This window comes from Buteo buteo, chromosome Z, assembly GCF_964188355.1.
Source record: "Buteo buteo chromosome Z, bButBut1.hap1.1, whole genome shotgun sequence".
NCBI lineage: Eukaryota > Metazoa > Chordata > Aves > Accipitriformes > Accipitridae > Buteo > Buteo buteo.
The window spans coordinates 21,182,980-21,195,590 of record NC_134204.1 but is presented as its reverse complement, the minus strand read 5'-3'; the positions used below and the strand labels follow the sequence as shown (position 1 = coordinate 21,195,590).

Below are 12,611 nucleotides of genomic sequence, written 5' to 3'. Positions count from 1 at the left end.
TTTTGGTCTGGGATGTGCAAGAAAAACAAGTCAAGCTGTGAAAAAAACAAAATGAGAAAAATACCACAATGCGCAAACCTGTGGTCTGACGTCAATCTTCAAAGTAGGCATTGTATGAAGGTGTTTGCAGTCCTGAGTGCAGGGTCTAGTGCCTGAAATCAAGCTGTGAGATGTTACTCAACCCAAGCAGCATGGGGAAGGAGTGTGATGGTAGTGATGGATAAAAGAAAGGTGAGTCTCTTTGACACTGTCTTCTCTTGACACTGACACTTGATTGGAGTCATATTATTTCCCATACTTTATCTTTGCACTGGGGGAACACCTTTCAAAGCCAGCCAGCCATCCTGACCATGTAGGTACTCATTAAACTCCAGGAAATAGAGTTTTGTGTCTTTGGTGACCTAATACAGGATCCTATAACCACCACAACTGCAGCTCTGCCTTCCTGCCAGCACCAGGGAACCCACACCAAACTGGCAGGGTGGGAACAGACCTTGGCACCACCCCAGAAGGAACCAAGAACTAGCACAGCCTATGTGACAACTGGGCTAAGTACCCTCTGTTCTGGAGATTTTTCTGGGAAAACATGATTGCTTTAAGCTCTTGGTAGTCTGCCTGCTTTTTAATTAGTAGATCACTTCAAATGAAACTGCAAAAGAATTCAGGTCTTTGGAAACTTTGCCAAGCTTCAAACAAGGGAAATGAAAATACATGATGTATAGCAGAAACAAGTGCTTTGCACTAACTCTGCAGTGAGTTACGGAGGACAAATGGTATCACACCTGTGTGTGGGGATGATCTGTGACAATAAAATCCTGCAAGGGAAGTGGTACACTGAAAATGCATGGCAGCATCTGAGCAAATGTTTGGTTCTTTATCTAGTCCGGCTTTTATGTGTTTTATACTTTATTTGGTGAGGCTGCCTATGCTAGATAACCTACAGGCTGCGAAATGAGTACTTTACTGGAAGCACAACATCAAGTGCTCCAGAGAACAGGGAAAGTGTGGAACACAGAAGCAGAGCACATACAGACCCATACAGGGTGATGGGAAAAGGCAGGTGTAGGGCTGGTGGGGTAGAAAAGGTTAGACTGGAAGAATGAAATTAAGGCAATGAGCTGGGGAAGAAGTCAAGAGGAGAAATGAGACTTAGTCAATCACTAAAATACAGTAAGATTAACAATAGTTTCTCCAGACATAACTACTCTCTCCTCTGACAAGTTGCAAAGGATTGTGAAGCACTTCGTGCAAAAGCCACAAATTTAATAACACAGTTTCTGTAAGGTGATGTTCTAGAAATAAGCTGCATAACTTTTATCATGCATATATGTTGGTACGTATTCCAGTGACAATGCTATTCATGGGGCTCATTAGTTTGTGCCAGCCTTAAGTAGAATACGCTTCTTTTCGGACAAACTGTCATAACTTCGTTTCAGCAGCTGAGGGCACTCCATGACCGGCTAATGGAAAACACAGTCCTGCCGACAGCTAACCTCAAGGAGAGCAGACGTTTTGGTAGCAGAAAGCAAGTGATGAGGCCAGCTGGGTAAAAGGCCAGCTCTGCCTGCCAAACCAGCGTGGGCTGCCACCTGAGCCCAGTATGGACTGCAGGACTATCAGTGTGTGTGACTGTATGAGCACAGTGAATTGGCTCAGACTGGCGTACTAGTGATGGAAAACATATTAGTAGCACAGTAGGAAGGAATTTCACTTGTGAGACAGTCTGGAGGCCAGGTAGATGGTGTTGATACTGATTTCACATAAGGACCTGGTTGCCCTGGAGATTCATGGCCATGAACACAGTGCCAAGGCTCTGTAATATGCAGGGAGTTAGACAACCAGGATTTAATGGACTTCTTTCTGGAACTTTAATTCTTCAAACACCTCTTTTTCCCAATGCTAGGGTAAGGACGAGTGGTTCTTGCCAAGACCTTCTTCCCACAAGCCTGTAATTAGGCTACTTATGACTCTGTCAAATTCTCATTCCTCATCTGACCCAGGGATTTATGCATGCCCAGGCTTCCCAGACGCTCCATAATCAGGCTTTTATAAAAACAAACAAACAAACAAACAACCTGTACACTTGTGTCAAAACAAAGCTGTAGGGATAAGGGATTACATTTTTATGGAACCAGAGACAGAAGGCATGTCTGAAGTCTGATTTTGGGCTACATTTGCCCTGTTTCTTAGCAGGGTAACTGCAGTGCTGCACACTGATCTGGCTACAGAGCTGCTGCTTTCTTAGCTAGCTTGCAAATGAGCTTCTTGTGCAGGCTGCAGGTACACTTGGGCACTCTGCTGATGTAACTTGGAAGAAAAAGTGGGAGATTACAGAGTGCTGGCTAGGATAGCTTTCCTTTTGCAAAATATGAAAGGGTCAGTTTCAAGTCTTTGCATTAATATTATTTTTTCCAAGAGAAAAGCTTTAGAAAGAATAAGTGAAATATATTAACTGAAAAATATGCAGCAGCTCTCCACAGAAGCTAAGAAATGTAAGTGCTAGCACATACACGTTTAGAGGCCTCTGGAGCATTTAAGTATTGAACTTAGTACCTACAGCTAAAGTTACCTGATGAGCTGTGCATATTTGGACTTAGAAGGCAGGGCAGAACTTGCAAGACAGTGAAAAGACTGGAGAATAGGAAAGATGAAGGAGCAAATTCAGAGGCAGAAAGGGCAGAAACACAATTCATCATCAGGGTTAAGAATGCTGTCAAAAATTCTTATTCTTACAACAGCTTTTCCTTTGTAAAACTTCACAATGAATAGTATGGTAAACTTGGCACCTTGAGATAAGTGTTAGGTAAATGCTACTTGTGCCAAAGTGGGAGAAGCAATCTTAGAGTAACTGAGCAGACTGCACTGGGCAGCCTGGCACCCTTGTGGCCTTTTGTAACTCAGAGGGAACACAGCTTAAAGACTTTGCTTCAGCAAAGTATGTGAGAATAAATATAGTCCCAGTCTTGCTTAACAGAACACTTTGTATATTCAGCTTTAACCGTGTGCTTGTGCCCTCTTAAAGACAAGCTTAACAATCTCCCCTAAACTTTTATCACACAAAGCCTGTTTTCCTTAAATTTGCTTTTTTACCGTGTGTAGTACCACTTCTTTCCAGTGGAGGGAAAATGTGTACGTCTATCCTGCGCGTTTTCCCCTTTCCCCACACGCCTTTCAGCACAGCAGACCAAGGCAACTTACTGACAGAAAACAAAGCATCAAGGTATCACGTTAACATTATGTAATTTATTTTGTAATAACGGATACTAATTTGGAGAAAGTTAAATTGTATGAGGGGAAACAACATTCGCCTGGGAAGCCAGTACTTGTAAGGTTAAGGGGTGAGTGGGCACAGAACTGGGTACAGTCTCCGTATCCCAGTTTTTCCCTCTTGTTTTTACCTCTATCCCTATGGTTAATCACTAGTAATACTAACATGACTTCGGTAGACTTTGCCGAGTGAGGTAGAAAGTAAGACACCTGCATGCAGGAGCGCATGTCCAGTAAAAACGGAGTCAGTAATACTGTTGCTCTGCTCTTTTGCTGGTATTTTGGTTTGGGGTTTTTTTGGGGTGGTGTGGGGTGGTGGTGTCTGATAAAGCATGCATCTTGATGTTGACACTGTAAAACTTTCCTCCTATAGACACACTTCAACAATTGGCTGTACTGAAACAGCTAGTTCAGAAGTCCTGGACTAAATTGCCTTCGGGGGTCTTCAGAATTAATTTATGTGCGTTTGGGATGTTTGAGGAAATGTGTCTGCTTGTGAAAAGAAGATTTCGGAGCTGGCTGTTGTCAGACAGCCCTGAGGGGTGTCACTAGGCCTGGGCTCTCCCTTGCAAAAGGAGGGACAGGGTCGCTCCTTGGCACTGGGGCATGCACCCCAATGACTTGCACTGTCTGAGCAAGTCCACGGGCCTCAGCTTCATGCCGAGATAAGGAACAGCCGCTGGCTCTCCGCTGTGCCGGAGCTGCTCCGGCATAGGTGCGAACGATTCGTTCCTTTCCTCGTGTGCAGCAACAGACCCCTGCGAGGGGGCTGCTCACACAGGCCACAGCACGGATCGCCTACCAGAAACTCCTCCTGCCCCGCAAGCGGCAACAGCCGCGTCGGGAAAACGCACCTTCCCGCCGAGGTTCCCCTCGCCGAGCTCCCACCCGGGGGGCGGCGGTGGGCAGAGCAGCCACCGCAGCCGGAGCGCGCTGCAGGGCGAGCCCAAAGGCGCCCGGCACGGCTCCCCCCAGGACTGGAGCGGCCTTCACCCCCTGCCCCGCGAAGCTGCTCCCCTCCCGCCGCACGGCCGGCCACGCCAGGACCCCGCTCCGGCCCGGCCCGGCCCGGCCCGGCTCGGGCCGCCCCGGGGCCGGGCCACGCCGGTCGGGCGGAGCCGGGCCCCGGCGGGGGCCGTCCGCCAGCGCCGGGGCGGAGCCGCCGCCCGCCATATAAGGGGCGAGCCGGGGCGCTGCTCGGCGTCGCGGCGGGCGGAGTGGGGCAGAGTGGAGCGGAGCCGGGCGGGCGGGCGGGCAGGACGGAGCCGGGAGAGCGCGGAGATGGAGCTGCTGCGGACCATCGCCTACCCGCCGGGCGGCGGCGGCGGCGGCGGTGGAGCCAAGTGCTGCGAGGGGGCGCTGGGCAGAGCGGCCGGCGGCGAGTCGCGGAGGAAGAAGGCGGAGGAGCAGCCGCACCAGCACCACAACGCCCACCACGCCGCCGAGGTCTCCCGGATTATAACCGACCCCACGACGGGGAAGCGCTACTGCCGCGGCAAGGTGCTCGGAAAGGTAATGGCCGCGGCGGCGACCGGTGGGGTGCCCCGGCCCGGCCGCCCCTCCTCGGCGGAGCGCGGTGCGGAGCGCCGGTCCGGGCGGTGCGTGGGGCGGGCGCTGCCGCTGCCTCTGCGGGGCCGCTTCTCTCCGGGGGATGCTGGAGTGCGCCGCGCTGCCGCCCCCGCCACCCCCCCCCCCCCGCCGCCCCCCGCCACAGCCCCGCGTGGGATTCGCCCCTGCGTTGCCCCGGTCCAGACGCAGTGGGGCCGAGCACCCGTCCTCTCCGCGGTTCATCTCTGCTCCGAAGTACAGGCGGAATCGTGCCTTCAGCTCGGGCGAGCCTACAAAAATGACTTTGGTGTTGCATGGGGGGCGTGGGGGAACCGCAGCGCGAACCTCCAGATACGCCACGAACCCAAGACCTGTCTTTTACCAAATTGTCCTGTGCGAAGGAAGTTGCGTGCCTTGACTAATACGTGAGCTGGTCAATGACTAAGTGCGGGACTTCTTTCGTACCTGCCATAATTGCCTTTTTCTCGTGTGTCTCTCTAGGGTGGATTCGCCAAGTGTTATGAGATGACAGATTTGACAACAAATAAAGTTTATGCTGCAAAAATCATTCCTCACAGCAGAGTAGCAAAACCTCATCAAAGGGAAAAGGTGTGTGTGCATGAACGATTTTATTCTTTTTTTATCCTCAAACTCTCTTTGTGTGCTGGATTGCCCAGCCCTTTTCCTGAAATGCTTCTGATAGAGCTGTCTGTTCAACCTTGTGGATGCAAGGCTAACTACACTGCTCCCCCCCCTTGTCTCTTCAGATTGATAAGGAGATTGAGCTGCACAGAATGCTTAATCATAGACATGTTGTGCAGTTTTACCACTACTTTGAAGACAGAGAGAATATTTACATTCTTCTGGAGTACTGCAGTAGAAGGGTGAGCATCAGCTGGGAGAAATCCAGTATTTACTTACTTCAGTCTGCAACTAATTTAAATGTGCGATGTGTAAAAGGTATTTTTTTGTGGCTTCTTTAGTTGTCGTTTCTCCATCCATTGATTTACTTTTGCTTGAGGTGAATCTTATGCGTGAATGTTCAGTGACGTTTCTGCCTTTGTTTTTCATCTGCAGTCAATGGCTCACATCTTAAAAGCGCGGAAGGTATTGACAGAACCAGAAGTACGATACTACCTCAGGCAAATTGTGTCAGGGCTAAAGTATCTTCATGAACAGGAAATCTTGCACAGGGATCTTAAACTAGGTAAGTTCTGCACCTTGCCAACTTCAAACTGTGCTCCTCCAACCCTGTCTGCATTGTATCACTTTACACTTGTATGGTGATATCTTAATTATCAGAATCAGCTCAGTCTGTCTTTACAGTGGAAACTTGGAGTGCTTAAGGGATGACATTAAGCATTTCTAATTTAAAAAAAAAAAATCTTGGCTAGCTTCTGGCTTTGAACAGGGTATGACTCAGCACCTGTGGCAAATGCATTCCTACCTTGCAAGAAAAGGACTAACTGGAATTTCTCTGTCTGCTAGGTAACTTCTTCATTAATGAGAACATGGAACTAAAACTGGGTGACTTTGGCTTGGCAGCTAGGCTGGAACCACTGGAGCACAGGAGGAGGTAGGAGCATCAAAAAATGTAAAGTCTAGTAGTAAATGAAACCAGATTCATTTAGAAATGAGAAATCCTGTTCCACAGCAAAAGCTAATTGCTTCTGGGATCAAGATTTCCCCTTCTAGAAAACAGGCTGCCATGCTGTGACTTCTGCTTTCCTCTGAGCATACGAATAATAGTAAATGCCAGAGGCAGGGTACCTGTCTGACGAATAGTGCAGATACGAGTCTGCTGTTCCTGTGTCATGAAGACACCATGAAACATGTCTACACTATTAACATTCACAGAGTTTCTCTTCAGGAGTCTCTAAGTTCTTGTCCAAACTTGAGAGGAAAACCTGTCCTATGGAAAATAGCTTCTCTCCTCTTTCTATCTAAAATACTAACCAGCTCTGTGGCCTCTTTGATTTACAGAACAATATGTGGCACACCAAATTACCTCTCTCCAGAAGTCCTCAACAAACAAGGGCATGGCTGTGAATCTGACATCTGGGCCTTAGGCTGTGTAATGTAAGTACTTCACTGCCTTTGAAATGAAATATTTCTATCACTGGCTTAGGCTTTTAAGAGTTCAAAGGGGATGCAGTACTGCATCAGTTTGCAGCCCTTTATACATATGTAGCCCAAGTGCAAAAATTCTCCTTTGTCTTAGGAGGCAGACAAAACCTTTTCAGTAGCTGCAGATAAATATTGTGGGTAAGTAAAAGAAATAAGATTGGTTTCCTTTGCTTTTAAACAGGTATACAATGCTGTTGGGAAGACCCCCGTTTGAGACCACAAATCTTAAAGAAACGTACAGATGTATAAGGGAAGCAAGATACAGCCTGCCTTCATCTCTCTTGGCACCTGCAAAACACTTAATAGCTAGCATGTTGTCAAAAAATCCTGAAGATCGGCCCAGTTTAGATGATATTATTCGACATGATTTTTTCTTACAGGTTTGTACTGTCTAGTGTTCTGGCTAAAAAAATATCCACCCAAAAAATGCACTCTGTGGTCTAAAGATTATTTTTTGTATCTCATTTCCACAGGGCTTTACACCTGATAGACTTTCTGCTAGCTGTTGTCACACTGTTCCTGATTTCCATTTGTCAAGTCCTGCTAAAAATTTCTTCAAAAAAGCAGCTGCCGCTCTCTTTGGCGGTAAAAAGGATAAAGCCAGATACTTCGACACACATAGTAAGTGGGTTGTAGCTATGCTTGAAACTTATCTCTATGCCATCAATGTCACGCTAGTAATGTACAGCAATGAGATAGCAACGGAGCACTTATATTTATGTCTCAGAGCTTCCCTGGGTTAGTTTTGACCTCTTTATCAGTACGTATAGATGGCAGCCTGCAACCTATGCCAACTTACATAAGTAGATGATTCTTATGGCATACTGACAATCTATATTGGCTGTCTGTTAGTCTGTAATGTCTGTTAAAGTTTAGTCTCTTAGGGGTCTGTGTATAATGGCACCACTGTTCTGGGAGACTGGCAGGTTTAGAAGAAGCTACTGGAGGGAGACAATGCGCTTTCTGCAGCTAACTTGTTAGGCTTCCTGTAACAGAACAGCACTTTCAGATTCAGCCTTAAGTATTTTTTCCTGTATTACAGACAGACTAGCTAAAGAGGATGAAGAAATCTACAAGCTCAGGCATGATATGAAGAAGACATCGATAACCCAGCAGCCCCACGAACACAAAACAGATGAGGTAAATGCAAGCGCAGTTCAATTCAAATCCAATAACAGTTGGGTGGAGTAACTATAATTAAATTATATTTGACTTGGATATCAGAGCTGGGGCTGTACACAGCATAATCAAGCTTAAATGATTAGCAGAGTTGCTTTAAGAGGGCTTAACCAAGCTTCGTCAAGGTATGGTAGCCTTTGTAGGGAGACTATCAATTTTGGCTTTTCGGTAATTATAGTATCTGCCTAGACTCCATTGTCGTCTGTGTGGTAACTTGTCTGCCGGGTGCTCTTTCCCAACATTCCAAATACAGGGCTTCAGTTCATGAGTAACTAGGACTTCTTAAAGAATAAATTGCTGAGATCCAACTCTTACCATTTGGTGTTCAGACCTGCACACAGCTGTTCTCTTGACATAGCAAGAGAGCAGAGGACTGATTAATAGCATGTAAGATGCAAATTGAAGATCTAAAGAATGGAAAGACCTGGCATGCTTCTTTAAGCTCAGTTGAACAGCAGCTCTTTGTACTTGCTGGAAACATTAATACCAGTTTCCCTGGAATTTATCATTTGTTGAGAAACAGGAGAGCCATGCAAAACTTGTGTATGAGCCTTGGCTTGTGTTTTGTTTGATGTTTATATGTCTGACATCTCTTCTAGGAGATCCAGACTCTTATCACAACAGTGGCAAAGCCAGGAGCATTGCCAGAAACTAAGCAGACTGGAGACTCTATTCGAATGATAGTCAGAGGAACTTTGGGAAGCTGCAGCAGTAGCAGTGAATGTAAGTGCAGTGAAATGTAATCTCTAATTCTAAATTCCACCTTTACTTTCTTCATCTCTCAAGACTTGGAAGCTTGAAACAAAGAGCTGCATACCTCCCCACCCCTTATTTTTGATGCTCTAAATCTTGCAGCCAATATTTTGCAAGAATTAAAACTGGAAAGCCATAAAGGCTAAACTTCTTAAAGTTACAGGCTAGATAACTGAAAAGTTTACAGTGAAAGCCTGCTCTCTATGTGTGCTCTTGTCAGTCTAATAATCCTTCTCTTTCAGGCCTGGAAGACAGTACCATGGGAAGCGTTGCTGATACAGTCGCAAGGGTATTGCGAGCATGTCTGCAGAACATGCCAGAAGGAGACAGCATTCCCAAAGAACAGCTGACAGCATCCTTCCAGTGGGTTACAAAATGGGTGGACTACTCTAACAAGTACGGCTTTGGGTACCAGCTGTCAGATCACACTGTTGGTGTCCTTTTCAACAATGGGGCACATATGAGCCTTCTGCCAGACAAAAAGTAAGAATGACTGCAGAACTGACAACTCACTAAGGTGGTTTAAACATGAAATGCTTTTATCTCATCTCTAACCTCCTTACTTTCTTTCTCTTCTTACAGGACAGTTCACTACTATGCTGAGCTAGGCCAGTGCTCTGTCTTCTCAACCACAGAGGCTCCTGAACAGTTCATTAGCCAAGTAACTGTACTGAAGTACTTCTCTCACTACATGGAAGAGAACCTCATGGATGTAAGTTCAGTACCTTCTGGATCTTGAGCTGTAAAAATACACTAAATGTGAACTGAGTGCTTAACATAGTGCCTGTTCCCTTTCCTAGGGAGGAGATTTGCCCAGCCTAACAGATGTACGCAGGCCCAGGCTTTACCTCTTACAGTGGCTTAAATCTGATAAAGCATTAATGATGCTCTTCAATGATGGCACGTTTCAAGTAAGTTTGGTAGCATCACTGGAGAAAATGTTTCTAAAATACTTTACTGCAATAAAACTAGATAAGTGCCAGAATCTGAGAGGAGAAAGTACACAAACAAGAACTCGCTTCTCTTTTTCAGGTGAACTTCTACCATGATCACACAAAAATCATCATTTGCAATCAGAGTGAGGAGTATCTCCTTACCTACATCAATGAGGACAGGATATCTACAACGTTTCGTCTGACAACTCTTCTGGTTTCTGGATGCTCGTTGGAACTAAAACACAGAATGGAATATGCTCTGAACATGCTGCTGCAGCGATGTAACTGAAGGGAATGACTGTTAAACCAAACAGACCTTCTTGTTCACTGTGAAATCTACAGTGGAGATGGTGGATAAACTAGTATGTTGATGATGGATGTGTGGTGGTACGAAAACTTGACTGTCCTAGTGTGCTGGGCACACATGTATTAGACGCCTAAACCTACTGTTGGACTAAAATGGTGTGACAAGGAGTTCTTCGGACCATAGTTTTTCTTGCTTCATGTGTGTGTGTTAAAGATATTTTAAACTTGAACTCTGAGCAGAGTGTGACTACTTGGTCTGTAAGAGAGCATTTCTGATGGAGTTAAACTGTGAATATGCATCTGGAAAGGGAGGGAATGGAGAGCTCCATTGTTGTGGAATAGCTGTAATGAGCAGCTGCTGGCTGCTTAACTGTGAACTATGGCCATACTCTTCCCTGCCCCCCCCCCACTATTTTTCAAAAATACCCACACTTGTGGCTGGCAAAGTGCATTCCTTGTTAATAACTTTTTTTATTTATTACAGCCTAAAGTGAAGTATTTATTACACAACTCTTTTTTGGACTTTGGCATTTTAAATATAAATCTGTTGGCAATAAAGTGAATGGAAATCTGAAGCATCATTCTCTGCTCTTTTTACAACGCAACTTCACATGCTTTGCTTTACATTACCAGAAATCTTGCAGGTCTGCTTTCCTTGTGCCATTTTTAAAAAGTCTGCTACAGGACAGGATATTAATGACAGGCTCTAACACTGAGCAGTTTGTCTGTGTCTATGTGCACTTGTCATCATAAGCACCAATATGCTGCTGCTAATTATAGCAGCAACCCTAAAGCAACTGCTGATGGAGCTTGCAGTGTAATGATGTAGGCCTTGACACTTGGTTATTGTCCTAGGGGCTAAAAACAAAAGTAGGGATCTTTTCAAGATATTACATCCCAGAATTGATATTTTTACACTGACTGAAATGAAGTCCTTACTTCTATGTGATACTTAGTGGACAGTAACTATGATAATGAGCTGTACAAGCTTCCTTCTCTTACTTGCTGTGGAAGCATTGCTCTTACTCACCAAGGGACTGAATTGTCCTGACACCCCAGTAGTAGAATGAATTGCCCATAGCTATCACTGCCCCTCTGTTGTGCTTTATTGTATGTGTCTTTCCACCCTTGGTTTAATGGTAACCCCAGTAAAGTAAAATCAAAATGGTGAGATTAAAGGCTGACTTAGTATCAAGTTTGGGCTTATTCTACGACATTGATAACAGTAGACAACCAGAAGTGTTAGTAAGACCAAGTACCATTTATGGTATGCCGTAAGTTCTCTGTAAAGTAGCTCAAAACAGCTGAGGACAGCAGAGGGATGGCCTGCTGTTTAGTACAATCCCACTGCTAATAAGTGTACACTTACTAGAGCAATTGCTTTTCTAAATGGAAGGCAATGCCATTTGTCAATTAAACTATGCAAATGATGGGATTATCAAGGACTCATGACTCAGTGCAGGGGCTGAATATCTACTTGTGGGCTGGGCTTATTTCTCCCTAGATACTACATAGTGCCTGAACTTATCTAAGGACAGCAGCCTGCAAGCAACTGTTCTAATGCAGCAGCAAGCAGTAGTTCAACTGCTTATTTGGATTAATCTTCATATAACTGAGTGAGGTCTGTTCTGAAAGACAGACCTCAATTGCCATCAGTGTTTCAATCAAAGCAGCTGAATGCAAGGAGCAGGCACTCAATGTAATGAAGTGCAGACTAAACAAAGTACAGATGTCAACCCAAAATAGTGAGCAGAGGAGGTATCACTGGCTTGCTTCATCTTGCAGCACGTATGTATCAGTGTGACTGTTTTCCTTGTATTGAATACCACGCATTAGGCGATATTTATTTACTTCTCAAGTCTAGACAGGAAGACCTAACTGAGTTCTTCAGATGGGTTCATTAATGTAACTCTACGCAATTCAGTGAAGTTAAATATATACCTGCTATAGTGAGAAGAATTCAGCTTCCCAGCTGTCTACTTTCTTCAAGGGATAATGATTGATTTTATTCCTGGTAGGCCATAACTTACCTAATTCTGCTGCAAGGATAGAGCTGCTGTTGAGCCCTTTTGTCTTACAAAGTTAAGATTCCACTTTTTATTTACAACACTAGTAAGCATACAGTTTGTGTGCATTTGAAACACAAAAGTTACTTGAGCTATACTACTTCTCCAAATAGAAAACCTGTTCTTTGTTTGACTGCCTATGTGCTGGAGAAAGTATGAACCTTTACTTCAGCTACTATAATTTCTTTGAGTATCAAAACTAACTTTCTATGGCTGAAATTCAGGCTGGTGTAAGCAAATAAACAAGTGTAGGATGTATAAAAGTGGATGTAAAAGCCCCGAATCCTATTGTACGATGCTAGTTGGTTGTGGACAGTTGTAATGCACCTCACACAAATACAGTTAAGTGAATCAGTTATCTGTATGCAATGTGTATGTGTGGTACCAGGACCATGCTCGGTGCTTTCTAAATCCTTTTGTATCTTTCTGG

General features: G+C 45.1%; 1 protein-coding gene across 1 annotated transcript; it reads left to right on the top strand.

Annotated features, from left to right (window-relative positions):
* Nucleotides 1–4,488: 4,488 nt before the first annotated feature.
* PLK2 (polo like kinase 2) lies at nt 4,489–10,690 on the top strand. Its single transcript, XM_075019834.1, has 14 exons — nt 4,489–4,779; nt 5,317–5,424; nt 5,583–5,699; nt 5,893–6,022; nt 6,304–6,391; nt 6,799–6,894; nt 7,124–7,322; nt 7,416–7,563; nt 7,985–8,082; nt 8,721–8,844; nt 9,117–9,357; nt 9,457–9,586; nt 9,675–9,785; nt 9,907–10,690. Exons 1-14 carry the CDS (start codon nt 4,549–4,551, stop codon nt 10,096–10,098), a joined length of 2,013 nt encoding a protein of 670 aa, XP_074875935.1. The 5' UTR covers nt 4,489–4,548; the 3' UTR covers nt 10,099–10,690.
* Nucleotides 10,691–12,611: the final 1,921 nt, after the last annotated feature.

Bases quoted from the DNA above. Each gene is read 5' to 3' on its own strand.
- PLK2 (XM_075019834.1), top strand. From the start codon at position 4,549: ATGGAGCTGCTGCGGACCATCGCCTACCCGCCGGGCGGCGGCGGCGGC. The intron at 7,323-7,415 runs GTTTGTACTGTC...TCATTTCCACAG, and splicing joins GACATGATTTTTTCTTACAG to GGCTTTACACCTGATAGACT. The intron at 7,564-7,984 runs GTAAGTGGGTTG...CCTGTATTACAG, and splicing joins CAGATACTTCGACACACATA to ACAGACTAGCTAAAGAGGAT.